This window comes from Cynoglossus semilaevis, chromosome 11, assembly GCF_000523025.1.
Source record: "Cynoglossus semilaevis isolate Cse_v1.0 chromosome 11, Cse_v1.0, whole genome shotgun sequence".
Taxonomy (NCBI): Eukaryota; Metazoa; Chordata; class Actinopteri; order Pleuronectiformes; family Cynoglossidae; genus Cynoglossus; species Cynoglossus semilaevis.
This window is the reverse complement of record NC_024317.1, coordinates 2807153-2826090: the sequence shown is the minus strand read 5'-3', so window position 1 is coordinate 2826090 and position 18938 is coordinate 2807153. Positions and strand designations below refer to the sequence as shown.

General features: G+C 40.0%; 3 protein-coding genes across 4 annotated transcripts in view; 2 read left to right on the top strand and 1 right to left on the bottom strand.

Moving 5' to 3' along the window:
• Positions 1 to 122: 122 nt before the first annotated feature.
• ccnd3 (cyclin D3) lies at positions 123 to 4217 on the top strand. 2 transcript variants are annotated; one of them, XM_008319911.3, is made up of 6 exons: positions 123 to 297; positions 521 to 757; positions 1511 to 1726; positions 1812 to 1974; positions 3090 to 3232; positions 3945 to 4217. In XM_008319911.3, exons 1-6 carry the CDS (start codon positions 283 to 285, stop codon positions 4137 to 4139), a joined length of 969 nt encoding a protein of 322 aa, XP_008318133.1. In that variant the 5' UTR covers positions 123 to 282; the 3' UTR covers positions 4140 to 4217. The 2 variants fall into 2 exon arrangements, with proteins under 2 accessions (XP_008318133.1, XP_024916103.1); XM_025060335.1 differs by having other exon boundaries at positions 204 to 297; positions 473 to 757.
• Positions 4218 to 4341: 124 nt separating this feature from the next.
• nuak2 (NUAK family, SNF1-like kinase, 2) lies at positions 4342 to 14845 on the bottom strand. The gene is made up of 6 exons (XM_008319910.3): positions 14268 to 14845; positions 9818 to 9938; positions 8593 to 8744; positions 7604 to 7669; positions 6974 to 7226; positions 4342 to 6844 (listed from the first exon to the last, which is right to left on the bottom strand). The coding sequence occupies exons 1-6, from the start codon at positions 14514 to 14516 to the stop codon at positions 5793 to 5795; spliced, it is 1893 nt and encodes a 630-aa protein (XP_008318132.1). The 5' UTR covers positions 14517 to 14845; the 3' UTR covers positions 4342 to 5792.
• A 790-nt stretch (positions 14846 to 15635) lies between these two features.
• The window catches only part of dstyk (dual serine/threonine and tyrosine protein kinase), a 14789-nt gene continuing 11486 nt past the window's right edge, over positions 15636 to 18938 (top strand). The window contains exon 1 of the mRNA XM_025060045.1: positions 15636 to 18151. Coding sequence (XP_024915813.1) covers positions 17953 to 18151 — 199 coding nt within the window. The 5' untranslated portion in view covers positions 15636 to 17952. The remainder of the gene's footprint in view (positions 18152 to 18938) is intronic.

Genomic DNA, 18938 nt, shown 5'->3' with positions numbered 1-18938 from the left:
TATGACATACTACATGGCATAGAGGGACTTCCTGTTTGGGTTTAATACTCCAAATTTTATTGAATATGAGGATTTTTTTTGTTAAAAGGCAATAAATAAATAAATAATTCATAAAATGAAATAATCTGATTTTTTTGGTTGATTGAAGTTTATTTTAAATGTGAACACCAAAATAATATAAAAAGACATTCAAACATAAGCCATGGAAATATATATTTGAAACGGAGTGAGAAGAAGTATAACTTATAGACTCTCAGTATGTGACGTACACAAGTACAGTATATGACTCAGTGGACCGTAAGTAAAACATCTGCTTATAACTGGGCGCACAGTTTTACAGTTTTGTATAGCAAACTAAAGAATTGTATGGTAAACATTTGATTATACGTAAATGAAGTGCAGCGTGTTTGAAACAGCAGCATTTATTCAGTCGTGTCGTTCATTTCTCTCTACTGTACCCAACCTTTGGTAGGTTCGTGCTAACGGCTAACCCCCGGCTAAAGTAAATTTGTGTCGTCAGATGGCGGATTGCGAGAAAGAGGAACTTAAATCCGAATTAAGGGAGAAAAACAACTGTATATCGGGCCACAACGTATTCCACCGAGCCGTCACCGACCCTGCAGTGAACGGCGACCTCCGAGCCCTGCGCTACTTGAGGGCCCAGGAGCTGCAGTGCTCGACTACTCCACACGGGGAGCGGGTGCAGTCCGACATTAGGCCGTACATGAGGAGATTACTGGCGATGTGGATGTTTCAGGTACTAAACGTGATACTCACTTCTACCAAATACTCAAAAACAATAAAGTTTTGGTGACGTTGGTCGAATACAAGAAGTACGTTAAACAACACAAAGTTTTTGTGACGTTGGTCGAATACAAGAAGTACGTTGCTTTTTTTGAACATGTAAAAATGTTTGTTAGCGTCGACCAGTGATCGCCGCCATATTGGCAACTATGCTAAGCTAAGCTAAGCGTATCACCTGAGCCCTCAAATGTCGCGATTACTGTCTGTTTTTCCCCCAGAACCTCGACCTATACAATATTAAAATGTAATTAAACACATACAAAAACGTAAAAGGGCGAATATCATGAAGGGGGAACAGTAAACTTTCCAAAAAACAAGAACAAAAAACGATAGTATATAAAATATAGAACAGTGTACCATAAAGCCATTGGCCCTGTGTAGTGTGTAAACCAAATTTATTTTCTGACCACTGAACAATTAAATTGGGTCTGATATTAAGTCCAACTCCCTATATGTTTCTCCAACCACAATAAATAAATAAAATAAATAAAAGGATCTTAGGGATCATTGACATTATTGGGCAGATGGAATATCATTGTGCATGCAGGAATAGAAAACAACAATTAATTAATCATCAGAAACACATTTTATTGCAACTTGTAGAGTTCCCTGTAAAATTTAAGTATGTTTTGACTCCCAGTAGTCTGTAGTCATTTGTAGACACCAATACATACAGCGGTTCATATACTATCTTTGTGTCTTACAGGTGTGTGAGGAGCAGAAATGTGAGGAGGAGGTGTTCCCACTGGCCATGCATTATCTAGACTCCTACCTAAGGCAGTTTACCATTGAGAAAGAAAGACTGCAGCTCTTAGGGACTGTCTGCATGTTCTTGGCTTCAAAAATGAGAGAGACAGTCTCCCTAACTGTAAACACCCTTTGTATCTACGCTGACAACTCCATCTCAGCCACAGACATCCTGGTACTGGTCCTGTGTGTTAAATATTCATAGATTTATATCACATATTAGTGTGGGACTTGTGCTGATGGTCTGTGTTTTTCTCCAGCAGTGGGAGATGTTGGTGGTGTCCAGATTGGACTGGTGTCTGGCCTCTGTGATTCCCTCCGACTTCCTGGAACCAATTCTTCATGCCTTACCCTTTGTTCAGCCCATGCACTTTCAAAACATGCGCAGGCATGTTCACTGCTACATTGCTCTGGCTGCCACTGGTAAGTCACACAAGTGAGTTTCCAACTCATCACAGTGTCACAGTCTCCACACATTTAGAGCTACAGAAGTGACAATATATGAAGACTGGTACAAATATTGTTTTACTCGGTCAGAAATGATGACAATTTTTCTTTCGGGTACCAAGAGACCCAAGGACGACTGATGAAACATCTATGGCAGGCATAGGCAAACTAAGGCCCGGGGGCGGCCTGTTCAGCTTTCTAATCCGGCCCGCTGAACTTGTCCAAATTATATAATTTAGGAGCAATGCCCACTTTTTCCTCATAGATGGCGTAAAGAAGCAAAAAAAAAAGAAGGGGGTTTTTAGCATTTTTGCCTTTGTGCATGACTTCTACATGTCATTTATCTAAGTTCACACAAACGCTCCATCTATCTGCTCCTGACCCACCCCCCACCATTAAATTTAAGGACAATTGTTGCCCGCAAGTCAAAAAGTTTACCCACGCCGGTTCTATGAGTTTTTAACCACAGAAACCACCAGTTGTCAGTCGATCATTTCAGAGACAGAACGCCGACTTGTTGTTCTTCTGTATTGTCTGTTTTGAATGACTTCTGAACGAGTATTCAGCTGGCTAATTTCCCACAAATCTCTTTGATGCTGCCTAGGGCAATAGCACACAGTCGGTCAGTGTCGTTACAGACGCACAGTGACATTACAGCCTGTGAAATTACGATAAGTCCTAGCACCCGACTTTGTAGCCCATTCAAAAGGTGTCTGGGAAAGGATTGAATGGCAAACCGTTTTTGTCTGACTGTTCCTCCTGCCTCCAGCAGTTAGGATTTAGTGTCAGATCATATGGTTTTTGGGAAGCGCCTGCTTTTAAAGTACTTCCTTTTGTCTGTTGGGGTGTGTCCGCAGTAGTGGCATCCATCTGTCTTTTTGCCTTTCAACATTTACTGACTTGTAAAGCTATTTGAATGGAATTAGTACAATGGACTTATAACAAATAATAATAAAATAATCATTTTAATTTACAGTTATATTGTAGTAACTGTTGTATCTACATCAGTCTGTTATGTGCACATTTTAAGGTTAAGCATTAATAATAATATTTGATTTATAATACCAGTCACTTTCACATTTTTTCCTCAGACGACAGGTTCTCCGTGTTCATGCCCTCCACTCTTGCATGCGCCTGTATCAGCCTTGCTGTGCAGGGGGTAAAATCAGCAGACGCTAACACCAGTCCTGAGATAGTGACGAAGTTTTTGGCTGACCTCCTGTGCATCGATCTGGTAAGGCTAATGTTTAACTGACATCTTTTGACTTTGACCTTCTGTCAGAACCAACTGGTATGAATGTGATTATTTTGTCGAACGTCTCAGGCAAACACAGTCTCATAAAGAGTAGAATATGTGTGTTCAACAAAGCAACTCTGCATTACAAATGTCCAGCTTTTATGAAGGTCTGTACTGTACATCATTAGGATCTGAAACTTGAAGGTATAATACAGAGGTTTGTCCATAAAAAGAAACTATACATTTATATAAACGTCACCTGTTATTGGCCAGAAGTGTATGACCTAAAACTAGGGATGTAACAATGCACTGAACTCACCATACGATGAGATTCACAAATCTTTGTTCATGATACAGTTCAAAAAATGGTATCTATACAGAATGAGCTCCAAACAAATAATGACCAAATACAGTGGTCTTATATATGGAAAAAGAATGCTAAATACCGTGGGCAGCTGAAATGGTCTTGTGTACCTCACAAACTGAAATTATCTTAAAAAAATGTATCTTAAGAAAAAAATAATTACAGAATAACTGCACATCACCAATAAAAAATGTATCTTAAGAAAAAATGAATTACAAAATAACTGCACATCACCAATTATCTTTTTTTTATTTAAAGTCAAACTGGTCAGGTCTTATTTACCTCCCTAACTGTCAATATATTAAACAACAAAAGAATATAAAAAAAATGTTTTTTCTTGGACAGAACTCCATCTGTCTCTGCTGTGAGCAGCTCAGGAGTCTGCTGGAGCACAGCCTACCCTCCTGTTTTAGGAGCGGCAGTAAAGTAAAAACACGTGGCTCAGAGATCAGCTACACCCCTGGTGACTCTCAGCATGTTGCAGCCACACCAAAGAATTTACCTTCCTCTGTCACAAACAAGAGTGGAAGAATGGAATAGAAAAATAATGGAAGAAAGAATCGAAATACTGGACAGAAGTTTATTTTGTAGTTAGGACCAGTGTGTAATATTGAAGGTTAGAGTGTAACAATATTACGTTCCTACAGTTTTTTTGCAACCTCAGCTCCGTCTGTACACTGTTCTCCCAAGCTTTAATAAATTGCATTTCATGTCACATGTCAGAAACAACAACGGCCAGAGATTTACTTCTTATTCTTTTTATTGCATGTATTTCCTCATACCGATTACAACGACATGGCAGATCACGTGGTCTTACAAATGATAAACCAAGCAGCTTTGGCAAACAAGGTATTTATGTCAGTCATAGGAAAAGAAAGAACAAGGAAGTCCAGCATGCATCGTGTCTTTCACTCGATGCCCAGTGTCTCACGATGGTAATCAGCAAAACACTTATCAGTAATTATGGGAAATTCCAGTTTCAATTACCATCATGCTGCTAAGACATTTTACCAAAAAAAGAAAAACAAATTTATGCACAAAATAGGTCAAATGATAAATTAAGTTAATGATTATCAAGTATTAAAGGTTTAAGCAAGTATGATTTTCCAGGCACTGCCTTGAATCTCTTAACAGTTTATACAAAAAGAAAAAGAAAGAAAACGATGTAGCCACATATGGCCACCAGGGGCATGAGAAATTACAGGAAAAATAGAAAAAAGAATTTGACAAGTTAATCCAGATACTGTGACAAAAAAAATTAAACCTGATATAATTTTAGGTTTTACAGTTCCAGTGACCTGGATACACTGCGGTTCCGCAGACTTGAGTACAGTGTTCACTTTCACCTGATCTCAATGAGTCATGCTTGTAATTGAGATGAAAGGTTACGCCTGCCGCATCACACGCAACGCAAAGCAGTTCTGTGGAGCTCAGATTAATTACGGTTTGCGGCGTCACAATTCCTGATTGTTTTTTTCCAAATTTAAAAAAAAATGATGACATCATTTCCGATTCCCCCGCTCCACCTTTACAGTGAAACTGCCGACCGCACACATGTAAACAGTGTGAGGGCCCGGTGGCAGGAGCTGGTTCTACCTGCTACTCCTGTCATGACTCACATCTGCCATGATTATTATTCAAGTCATTATCCAAATCACCTAGGAAAAACAAAAACAAATGCTCTCTGAGAGGGAGGTGAGGTCACTGTAACAAACAGCGCGCTGCTTGGCACCATTCCCAGTGCTTTAAATTGAAACATAAATCAGAAAAAATCTTTGGTTTCAACAAAATGCCGTTTTCAACGTCATGACATTTGGAATGAAATCTGACTGGATACAAACAGGAGATGATTGACTATTTACATTGTCATAAAGGCACCGTCCAACTGCAGCAGAATAAGGCACATATGTTTCTCTAAATTATTTTTACTCAAGTGTCAAAGATTTGTCTTTGTTTAGGTCGATGACATCAGCAATAATTCAATAATACAATCTTAGGTTTAAGAAGAACTCTCTTCCCTTTTTGGCTACGTGCAATTACCGTGGGTTGGCCAAAATGTTACCAGGCAATAACAGTTTCCCATGATGCACTTTGACATTCATGTCTTCAGTAGTTAACAGACATTTAAAAATACTGGATTATAAAAAAAAAAAAATTAAAATGTTCTCAGCGTCCCAGACCGGTCTCTGGTCATTAGCTCGCTGCCGAGCTCCGTATGACCATGGCCTGTTTGTAGGCCTCCGTGACGTTATCACAGTCGGTGATGGAAAAGGTACTGTCGGCCACCCCTGACTCATAGCACCGGTTCCATGGCCTCAATAACCCATCCCCGAGAATCCTGTCCTCGTGAATGTCCAGCAGGTTGTCAGCAGAGATGCAGCCTCTCATGCTCGACTTGCCTGGTTTCTCGATTCGAGTTGGGGCTCCCATACGGTCTGGGAGATCCAGCTGGTCGAAGGACTCCGAGGACAGAATGCTGTCCTCACTGATTGCCCCACTTGGTCTCGACCTCACACCCCCCTGAGGTAAAGAAGGCGCCAGATGATCAAGAGAGCCGAACTCTTGCAACCCCCCTGAGGAGAATTTGCCGTTTCGCTTCAGGATGCCCTTCTTGTAGGTGGGGGCTGAAGGGCAGTCTTTGGATTGTTGCACCCAGCCAGAGTCACTGTTCTCAGGAGAGGAGGAGTAGTATCCCGACTCCTGCTCTGTTGGCTTCTTCAGAATACCTTTGCGTGGAGCTGCAGTAGCCGACGGATCAGTGGACGTAGCAGATAAACTGAGAACGTTCTGAGGCTCTACCGGGACCGCAGCTGGAGATTCACTCATCACTTTCTGTTTCGAGCTGTTCCGTCTTTTCAGAATACCCTTGGAGGGGCGACTGTCTGAGCCGTCTTCATGAACCGTCTGTAAGATGTTGTTTTCCTTCCGCGACCTCCGCAACGAGCGCTGTCGGATCACATCTCCTCCACTGGCCTGTGAACGGAGCAGGCAGCGCACTTTGGAACCGTTCTCCAGTAAAGGCCTGGTTGTGCGACGCAGCCAGCTAGCAACACTGGCCATCCCTGTAGGTTGTGATGTTGTTGTGGAGGCCGGAGAGGAGCTTTGATCTGCCAGGCTGCTCTTTGTTGCTTCCAGTAATGGCTGCCGGTAACCCCAGTTGAGCCACCAGTGTCCTGCGATCTCTTCTATCGTAGCTCTACGATCTGGGTTAACCATCAGCATCCAGCGGATAAGGCCACAAGCATCTGAATGGGGGAAAAAAATCATCAGAAAAACCAAAGTACATACCCGGAAAAAATACATCATCAGAAAAACCAAAGTACATACCCCAACTGCCATGTACCAGAAATGAGGTCCCTCCTAAAGGAACTAACCTGATGGAGTTTTGGGTTTCCGGTAGTTTCCGGAGCTGATCTGTTGAACCAGCATTTTGTGATTGTTTCCGTCGAAGGGCATCGTGCCGTGAACCAAAGTGTATAACAAAACACCAAGAGACCAAGTGTCCACCTCTGGCCCGTGATATGGTCGTCCATTGACAATCTCTGGAGATGCATACAGGGGGCTACCACAGTAGGTCTGAAGATACTCGTCACCATGGTAGAGGTTGGACAGGCCAAAGTCAGCAATCTGTCAAGATTGAAAAATATTTACGATCAGGATTATTACATGTAGAAAATATCCAAACTTCCTGTATCACTAACCGTACGTCAGTGAAAACAAGGCATTTGTCTAGATAGTGGGAATATTGTCCCGTTTAAATGTGGAACACTCTTATAGGCCCTTATATAACACTAGGTCACACTTCAAGTCCCAATGACGCCCTGGGGCTGACTCTCAGTTTGATTTGTGAGATTGTAATTTTTCTAAATAATACTTTGTAACAATAACAACTGCACTTTTTAAAATACGTTTCTTTATACAATTAATATGTAGCTTGAAAAAACAAAACAAAACTTCATCAGTATGAAAACAGAGTTAGCAGGATGTGTTTCTCCAATGTTTACCTTGACATTCCCGTTGCCATCTAGTAAAATATTCTCCAGTTTCAGGTCCCGGTGTACTATTCCATTCTAAGAAAAAAAGAAGAAGGAAAAATATGTTTTGTTTACTTCTGTTTTGATACATTTTTTTACATAATATAAATCTATTCGACACCGGTTTAAGTCAAAGAAGTTCCCGTTACATAAAAAGTATTTGTCTTCACTGGGTCAGAACACATTCTTATCTAGTAGAGAATTTTTTTTTTTTCTCCCTGGTTCATCGGCCATGTTTCATTGTCCTCGCTCTGCAGGGGGGAATGCCTGTGACTCAGGCAGCGTTTCACATTGTTTTTTCTCTAAAAAATGCAGGTCAGCTTTTCCACCGTGTGTACGCGGGCGCTTGTTTTGGCAACAGACATTCTTTGCACGGCCGTGTCACGTGTCGTTCATTGGCCATCCAGAGCAGGGTCTTCAGACCTTCGCTGATAAAAATGCATTGTAGTCTTTGCAGCCGTTTTTTACAAACGGAACATAAAATATTTACCCAGACAACAATTCACTCACTGAGAGTGAGCGCAGACAGATGGTTTACGACCCGACTATTCCCTGTGTAAATGTGGTTGTGCAAACAAAAATCTACTGCAAATTGCTGAGGAGTACACAATATAATGTTCCCCTGAGGAACAAATGATTATAAATGACTGTCTGTGTGTGTGTGTGTGAGATAACTGGCCTATAGTTGCCAGCTCTTTACAGACGCTTCATTTAACCCAGCACTCACACAGTTATTACACATTATATAACTCCACGGACGACAACCAGCCCAGCTTCCTGCTCAAAATTTGTTTTAGTCGTGGTTTAGCAGCCAGTCGTGTTTGGACAAGATCAACACACGATACTCTGTTACACCATATAGAAGCAACAACTCCCTCCCCCCTCTGCACTTCCTGCAGGTGAAAATGATGAGTTCAAAACCATCAACCAAAGCAGTGAAGTGGGATGTTCAGCTGTACCTGGTGGCAGTAGTGCACCGCTGACACGATCTGTCTGAAGAAGTGACGCGTCTCCCGTTCAGAGATGCGTTTCTTGTCACAGATGTGGTCGTACAGGTCGCCTCGGCTGGCGTACTCCATCACGATCACAATCTTGTCCTTGTTTTCAAACACTGTTAAAACAAACAAAAAAGATATAAATATAATTATTACTATTCACTATCCCGAGTGTTTCTTCAAAAATATATTTAAATTTCTACAAGGATAAAAAGATAGAAGTCCATTATAATAGGAAGTTGACCTCTTTAACAGAGTTTTTTTGTAAACCTTGTGAGAATTATTCATAACACATGTTGGATTAGTCATTCATTTTCTACAGCTTAACCCACCCTAACTACTTCCTCTATAGTGTGGCACGAAATGACATTTCCAGTGTAATTTCATGTTTTTATTATTATCTTATATATGATATTAATTTCCAGTGTAATTTCATCTTTTTATTATTATCTTATATATGATATTTTCTTATTATTTTAATTTTATTATATTTGTAATTTAATGTTTTAAGAATTTACTAGTAAGTTAGTCTAAGTTTTAATTATTATTTCTGTGTTGATTTCATTCATTTTGCCAACCTTTATTTAATTTTTTTTCTTTTCTTATATGACAAACCTAGGAGAGTCCAATGCTAGTTTTCACTCATCTTCTGACTTATAATTAAAAGCTAAACTTTAGCTAATTTTGTTATAGTATTTGGTCTCGTCATAAAGTTTTGTTTTTGTCTTTAAGTTTTAATTTTCTTCACAAACTACCTGCTATTTTAGTCTGGCACTTTCTAGTCCGGCAGCTTATATTTCAGATTGTATTCGTACTGATGTTCCTTTGAAGAGTGCAGAGATGATTGTTGATCTAGATGAGTTTTATTGAGTCGGGAGTTTTGGACAGACGTGTAGTTTCCTGTACAAGCGTCTCATTGGCTCTCATTAGGCTGAATGAGGCCCAGTGATGCTGTGGTGCAAACACTCAGTGATGACCATCTCATCAGGCATGAGGGACAGTGGGAGGATATGATCTGTGCTTATGTAACCTGGCAGCAGTATGCACAAAAGACCTTGCGTGACCAAGCTGTGGCTCCCTAACAGAGACCGATTGAGGCACGTTTTGCTTTTTTTTTTTTTTTTTTTTCCCCCATTAAAAAATTTCATTCTAACATGTGAGGTAAAACAAAAGGTTTAGAACATTTTACCTTCATATATGGTGATGATGTGTGGGTGACAGAGTGACGACATGATCTCGATTTCCCTGCGGATGTGAACCAGGTCTTGCTCATCTTTGATCTTCTCTTTTCTAATGGACTTAATGGCAACCTGGAAAAAGAAAATAGTATTTTAGTTTAGGAGAAGAATAACAGAAATGTAACTTAGTCTTTAACAAGAGAAAAAAAAAGCATTTTAGTTTAGGAGAAGAATGAAAGAAATGTAACTTAGTCTTTAACAAGAGACTAAAAATGTTTTTATATTTAAGACAACGCTTTTGACTCATCAATGACAGGAAGATAGGAAATGAGCAAATACGTGACAACAACGCGTTACACAACGATGTGTTGTCACGCTAAGGTTTCAGGGCTTTTTTTTAATGTAATTGGGTGATCGTAAGTGTTCCACTGTTCTTGCATAACCTTATTACAATAAATAAAAAAAAAATAAAAAAATGGGGAACATGCGCAGTCGTTGCGATATTTCCATGACACACTGCCATAAATTAGTTCTATTGAGTACAACTAAACAGAAATGCATTCTTGTGACGGGAGAGAAAAAAAACAAAACATTGTTGTGTTGTTTTCAGTAAGGCACAGGAGAGGCTGGGTCAGGTATTGTGTTCCGTAAGAACACCTTTTGTCAGCTGTTATGTCAGCCTGGACCGTACAATGAGGTACTTTACATCTCCGTAGTGTCTACTGGGATCAGCATTCACAGCTCTGTCATATTATACAGGATTATCCCAACGTACGACCGGATGATGCGTTTGTCTATTGGAGGCCCAGATGCCTGGGATTCCTTCACCGTTCACCAAGTGCGTCATCAGTCTAGCGCAGGGTTAAAGGCTGCCGTGAGGCTCCAGCACGGGCACGGGTGGTGCTGGGGTCTCCGTGTTTGCTCACCTCTCTAAACCCTCAAGGCTACAGACGGGAAAATGAGTAAAGCTCTAACTTTGTCATATCAGTTTCAACACGCCACAGTCGCCTGTCATTAGTCACCGTCTGGTCCAGACGCCTCTTCGAGTCAGCAGAGTTTTCACACCACACAAACCCCTTTTCCTGATTCTGGGAACTCGAGGTTTCCTGGGTTTGTTTGCATAGCTGTCAGTTGAACAGAGCTCACAGTCAAGATGACTTCACACTCCTGTGAGGTTATGGCAGAGTTCGTAGTGCAGTCTTGGTCGGCAGAGGCCGGTTCTACGCACTAGGCAGCCGTATGCTGATATCGTTGACATTTCGCACAGTCGTACTGTACAAACACATCCAAACCGTACGGCGTCGGTGCCTTTGTACAAACTACGCACGCTCTGCTCGAGAGGAAGTGCAGTCTGGTTTTAACATATATACGTTGCATTTTTGAACCACAGAAATATGTTGCTCGAGTGGCAATAGGACATTCAAGAAATACCTGATTAGGAAAATACAGTTGAGCGTCAGGAACCGCGTTACTTTCATTTTGATAAAACTAAAAGCCTGACTTCTCATAACGTCTGTGTTTGACTCAGTGTCTAACCTTCAGTTAATGTTGTTTTTGTAAAGTTTTTTGTGTGTATGTTATATTTTTTACTACGTTGGATGTTTTTGATTTTTCTCATTTAACGTCTACATTTAGTTTTTACTACTGTTGTGTTCTGTGTTTTTGTGTTGACTAGCAGCACCGCAGGCACATTTCTGCCAGATAATAAAAATAATCAGCCCTGAGGGTCCTGCAAAAAAAACCAAGTCTACACGAATAAATATTTTAGTCAGTGGAAAGCGAGTTTTAACTGAAGACTCCTGCTATTTTTAAGAAGCATGGTGTTTTTATGAACTAAAGAAAATTATCTAACAATCGCTCCTTTATCCAGGCAGCAGCCGTAATCGTAAAAATTAACTGCTTGTTATCTAGGTATAATGGGGAAAACTTCTACCGGTAACCAATGATTATTTCCCAAAATTGTTGTAGGTATAATAGGGAAAACTTCTAACCAATGATTATTTCCCAAAATTGTTTCAGTGACTATTCTCAGGTTTAGTACAAGTTGATGTCAACTTTTTTTAGATTAAGATCCAAATGAAAATAAAGTAGAACCGAACAGACGACGGAACTCTAACAAATAAACCTGCAGCTTTTCCACAAAGCATTCCTGTTGACTAACGAGGCATCCATGTCACTCTGACCATGAGGTCAACTCTGAATTAATCTACACTGAACCCCAACAGCAACACCACCATCACCACCCACTTAAATGTGTTACATAATCTAAAGTATGCTGTTGGACAATGAGGACAGCTGTAATGCAGCAGCTCACGCAAGACGAAGCCATCCCTGGTGTCACACCCCGAGTCAAATTACACAGCTTCATCCATTATGTTGCTAATGCTAAAGTGGACAGATAAAAACAAAGACCAATGACGGCTTCTCCTGTTTCCATTTGACGCCCAGTGCTGTTTACGGAAATGTTACACGAGTTAATGCTTCAACAAACATTTTTTGGGGGGGAGAGGGCACGCACCTTTGGTATGTTGCCTTTACGGATAAATCACAGACACCAGACATATCCCTCAGACTAAGCACAATATCACCAAGTCGTGTGAAGGCAAGACAAGACTGAACAAGAATCACAGGTTGTCTGTTTGTTTGCTGCACCTACAGCAGGGGAAATTCCTCACTCGGCCTCTCTTCGTGTCTAACGACTTTCTTTCAAAAGTGAAACAAAACAGTAGGATTTAACAAAGCGCATTCCTGATGAAGGTGATCAGCGGTCGATCGCAACAACAACAAAAAAAAAATCACCTTGTGTTTTGTCGGTGATGTATTAGTGATGTATTCGCTGCGGTTTAAAAAACATTGGACTTCCTAATTATTGTCATATACTGTATTACTTTGACACCAGACACAGGCAGAACTATTTATGAAGATTGTTATCAAACCGTACGGAGCAGATTTTTGTCTTTATGAGTTTATAGAGGCGTTATAAAGCTAGAAATTCTTGCTGGAATGTAGTGCTGAGAGACACTGTGGTTTTATTGGCCACTTCTCACCTCCCTTTCAAATACTTATCTCTTTTCAGGTTGTATTTAAATGCCTCCCATTTCCCCTAAGGTCACAGTGAACTGGAATCCACCTGAAAGGCTATTTGTAACTTCCCCTGTTGCTTTCAAAACTCAAGAGGAAATTTACCTAACTTCCCGACTGATTACTCCACCCAGGGACTAAACTCATTCCAAAGAAAACACTTGACCCCTTATGTTTCTATAAGGGCCATAAAAGGTGATTACATAAAACACTATTGTGCAGGGAGAGAGTTACGGGAATTGATAAAATACTTTCACTGATTATACCATAGTCATAAACCTGAATATGATCAGCCGCGAAACCACTACTTTAAAACACCACTGAAGATTTTTTTTTTAATACATGATCTAAATGGTGGAGGCAGAAAACTTAGAGAAAGCTAATAAACTGTTAATATAAACATTTTTTTGTGATCAGCCGCGAAACCACTACTTTAAAACACCACTGAAGATTTTTTTTTTAATACATGATCTAAATGGTGGAGGCAGAAAACTTAGAGAAAGCTAATAAACTGTTAATATAAACATTTTTTTGAACTATTACATAGATAAATGTTCACATCATTGATGCTAGCAAATAACCTCAAAATGCATTTTTTTGTAAACAAAATGTTGTCACTAGCAACACAGTTCTTTAACAAATCATTATTGAATTCTGTACATACATAATGCAATTAAAGCTATTACAAATAGTGGCATTTTGTAAAACTGTTTGGTTACTTTAGCAACACTACTTGTGTAATAGTAGTCATCTGTCAGGTGTCCAGCTCTTAATATAGTTTTTAAAAAATATATTTGACTGTTAAAATTGCAGTTAATAGTGTTGTAACTCTCAGTGACTGATACCAGGACACTGTAAGGCTGATGTGCAGCCTTTAAGTCAAAGCAGGGACAAACGCACACCTCCAGCCTAAAACAAACACTGGACTCTTAGGCAAATTTGACTTTGTTTACTGAACCACACACTGCGGGAGCAGCAGCAGACATGTTTAAAAGTTCATACACTCATATGTCACAATAGTAAGACTGATGATGATTCTACTGCTGTGACAATGTAAAGTCAACCTGTGACTCGATGGAAAAAAAAAGAATCTCCAGACGAAAACTATGTGATTTCAGTCTAGTAATCTAGTAGTTTCAGTTGTTGAATGTTAGCTCTGTTGTGTGTAAATCTGAGAGTTAAAAAAAGGAAAAGAAACACCCATTGAAAGCACCTGAGCTACAGCCAGTGTGTCACCTAAAAATAGCTCCGTATCTCTAACTTGCAGTTGACCAACCGGACAGGAGAGCAAACACTAGGCTGCAGACGTGGGCTCTCGACTGATAAATGGTTATTACCGTAGGATGAATAACAAATAAATGTTTGCTGTTCTTTACTCACCAGTCTCCCGGATCTTTCCCTGGCCTTCTTCACTTTGCCGTAGGTTCCTTTGCCGAGTGTCTCCAGGAACTCGTACCTGTGCTTCAGGTTGTGTTTGTGGTGATGCCTCTTCACGGCTTGCTTCTTCACCGGCACCTGACACGCAGCTCCGCCGCCACCCACGGTGTGTTCCTCCGGCCAAACTGTTTCGACACACGGTTGAGAGTTCGTCAAGAGAAGACGAGAAGCAGCGGGCAAGGAAACATCCATCCTGGCCGAGTTTCACGAGTCTTTTTCCCTTTTTTCTTTCTTTCTTCTTAATGAAAATAATTCCCTACTCTGTTTCCCCGGTTTGCAGTTGTGTTCACCTGCATTCCTTCTCTTGTCAGACCGGGTTTGACTCTGGAGGACGGTTTGCTCTCCCTAACAACAAGGCGAAAGAAGGTGTGAGCAGAAAAATTACAGAAAAAATAGAAAGAGATCAGCGTCTGTTACTCTCTCTGCTCTGAAACCTACTGACTAACAGCAGGTACACCGCCAGACGGACACAGTGCACACGCTGCTGCTGCTGTTGGAGCTACACGTCATTGTCTGGGGGGCGGGAAGGAGAGGTGAGTTTGATTAAAACATGTGGTCCTGCCGGCTGCGTTTTCAGTATACGCCTTTAGTCTTTAGGTACGTTTTAATGGTCCACATATGTAGGATATATTTTAAAATGTTTTAATTATATATTATGTATATGTGAAATTCCTTATGGATCATTTTATGGCATTATATTCTACTAATTTATCCTCAATTACTACATACAAAAACGACATTATTTTCAATTATTTATCTCCGTCACGTATACACAATCATATAAATCATACACAAACTACCGAGGCGACGCCATCACAACCAATGCCATGGGTAATATGATGTTGAAATTTTTATTTCATTTTATTTCATTTCAGTTCTACATATATACCACAATCGCCACATCAGGGTTTTATTTCAGGTTTAGGTTGCGAAAAAAAAAAATCAAATTTGTAATACATGCTCCATTCACAATGACGCCTGTTTACGTAAAATGACACAACACCGACCTCTTGCGTACATACCTCGAAAATTACAGTTATATTAACTAAACTGTATTAACTATTTCCAAAAAGTGTTCAGACAGATATAGAAGACAATCGGTACCATAATTCAAATTAAAATGCATTAGCAGTAATGCTTTTTTCAGTTTTTCAGTTCAGAATTTACCCGTATTTTTAAACCCATACATAAAATTAAAAATCAATCATTCGAATAACATTTGCATTTTAACACAACTCATTCTGTTACACAAATCAGTCATTCGAATAACATTTTCATTTTAACACAACTCATTCTGTTACACAACTAAAAGGGAAATGCTTTTTCGTTTTCGTGTCCGCACCGAAAAAAGGTAACACATTTAAAATTAAAAAAATAAATAAGAAAACACTATGTTCTAAAAATGAAAAAGCATTTCTGCAAATGCATTTTAAAGTGAATTATGGTACCGATTGTGTTCCTTATGTTCGCCAGATATATAAGAAACTATTTAGAGTTTAAGTTCAAATCAGGAGTTGCTTTACCGATTGGAGCCACTAGAGTTCAGCATTTAGTCAGTACGTTGATAAAACAGGTGACTGTTCCTAAACAGGAGATTTTTCCAAAGACATTTTTTTCCAGCTGCATTTGAGATGCACATGTTTCAGTCCATCTCAACAACTTAGATACGTGTCCTAATTGTTATTTATATAGTATAACAGCTACAATTTATGATTGCTTACGAAACTATTAGCAATAAAGATTTTGTCAGGAAAGACTGTGGTTCCAAACAACACACCAACTACATTTCCTTTTATGCAACATGAAGAAGTTCGTAATGATGTCACATTTGTTGTTGTGCTCTCTGAAACCACAGCTTTCACACCAGTAAGATAAAAGCCCCGCTGTATTTCACACATTATGAAACATTTCCTGCAGCGGTTGAGAATATATTTAGCCATATTAGAGATAAGAGCTGCAGAATGCCTACTGTTCAGCGTTATATCCAGAGGTTCTACAAACACATACAATGTGCTTATTGTTGCCATTTATTTTAAGAAATATATTGTAGGTTTTTATATAACTGGGCCTAGTGACATGAACGAACATACCTTATTTTTTTACATTAAACATTAGACCATTCTAATAATATACAGCTTCATATATTTTGTTTTTTTTATTTTAAACATGGGCAGAAACAGCTCTAGTGTGTTGCTAAATATATACATTTTTGACTGTAACACAACACTGTCTGCCTCCATTTATGCTTTGTTAGAATATGATGAATATTGTGTATTTAAGGACTTTTTTTATTACAATTGTTAACTGAAGAACTCGTGACCTCCCCAACTCTCCCCCTGCTGACCCTCTTAGGTTTGTGGACCTATGTCTTTAAAGCAGCACCTTTTATTTTTCCCCTGTGGGCATGATGTTGTTATGACCAGAACAGCCAGTAATGTGATGTTTATCAGCTGCACGCTCTGTTTTGTTAAACTTAAAAAAAAATCACATCATGTTACTGGAACATAACAAAATCGGTTCCTATGTGGACCTCATTTAACGGACATTGAAAAAGAATAAGCTTCAGCTTTAACAAGAATGTTTTGTTTTGTTTATCCACTGCTGCTGCGTTACACGAACTTCCTACATTTCCCAGAAGGCAGTGCGTCACGCTGAACCCCGCCTTTTCCTCCCTCCAACTTTTGTCTGCTCGACTTTCTGTTGTTGCAGTGATTTGATTGCTCGGTCTCTGCAATGTAATTTCTCCCGGACACACCTCGCCGTGCGACACCACCGACTGTCCTCTTCATCTTCGCCCACCCCAAAAAGCGTTCAACACAACTGCCTGGTGTCAACGTCGCAGTCCGGGGTTGGAGTGTGGACGATGTCCGCTGGCGTCTCCGGGCCAGAGTCGGCGTAGGAGGATATTTTCCCACGGAGCCTGGTCGGGAGAAGTCAACTTTTTTTTTTCTTCCCGTTGTCATTTACAACCAGCGGACAACGTCGAGGCCAACTGGAGTTGCCTCTCTGTGTGGAGCTGGCACAGTCGCAGTGAGCCGAGAGAAAGGCGATGCGTGTCGTGCCAGGCCAAGACGAGGACGGATGTAAGATGTCTCTAAGCTAAGAGTGGCGCTCACGTTAGTTGGGACGAAGCTAGGTCTTGAAAAAAAACATGATTTAGTTCGTTCACAAACGTCGGTGGTTTAAACATCACTTGGAATCGTTTGTGTGATATTTATCAAACGCACCCGTCACACTGCTGCAACCGAGACGGGCGGTGCTTATCGGATACCGCTGTTCAAACGAGATGCTAAAAAAGCGTTGACTTCGTCATACAACAACAAATTGTTAAACTATAACGCTGTACATAAACCACAGGATGCCAGAAGCCAAATGCACAGTCCTGATTGGCTGACTTAAAAAAAAAGGCAGAAGAGATTGGCGTGATTCCGCATAGTGAGAAGCTAATGTTTACCGACTACTACTGAATAACAAATCAGCCAGGTAACAAGTTTATAATGCTGGGTTTGGATCACACATGACAACCCACTATTTTAGCACATAAAGGAAACAAAAAGGAGTGATAACTTGACAATTAACGCCATCAACACAACAACAACAGCAGCGGCGGCGGCGGCTTTTGTTTACCATGGAGGGGAATGTACAACCACAGAGAAGCAACCCTTTATCCCGGGAGCTGACACGGACATTCAGCAGCTACAACAAATACTCCACTCAGCTGAAGAAGAACCTGAAAGAAACCAATGTTTTTTTCCGGGAAATACGACAGAACTACAGCAATAGCTGCGCCTCAACCATCAGCTCTGACGCTGCTTCTTTGGAGGCAGGTAGGTGAACAAGGTGCAGGGGAACATGGGGAAACAGCTTGTTTGTCAATGTGAAACCAATGCAACACTTGTTTTACATTAACAGCAATAATAACGTTGTTTTTGTTTTTAAAAAAGGTACACCTAATTATGGTTACTAGTGGAGAACATCATTGCTTGAGCTAGCTTGTGTTTATCAAACATGGTGGACCTAAGCAGTTAAAAACACAACCAAAATAGTATCCTGCAAAATCAATGCTGTAACACATGACCTAATGCACACATATCTCCATCATTGTAAATTATTATCATTTTATGGTGAGCGAAATGATAATTGAAAGCTTGTGACTACAGGTCAAGTTCCATAAATAACTGAAACACTGAGTCCATCAAAGAACATCAGCCTGTATTCACGCGCGGCCACCGAGAGCCAGAGTTTGACCCACACTTGTTTTCTGTTTTTTTTCCTGTCTACTTTGGTAATCATAGAAGTTAATGTCCAACATGAAAACTTAAATTATTTATTAACTGTATTCAGATAATGCTTTTTTTTAATCAAGCCAGTATTAAGTATAGCTAGATATAGTTGTTTCCTTTTGTTTGGACTTTTTTTTTTATTTTAATTGCAAACATTTGTTGGAAAAAACATAGGTCACTTTGCAGTTAAAACATTTAAGTTCCCAAACCAAGCAAACCCCATGTGGACGATGCTACAACAACAAAAAAAAAAAAACTGGCAGTTTTCCAACCACTAACCCAACAGACGAAACAGAGGCTGATTTACAGACCAAAATGAGATTTGGTAGGT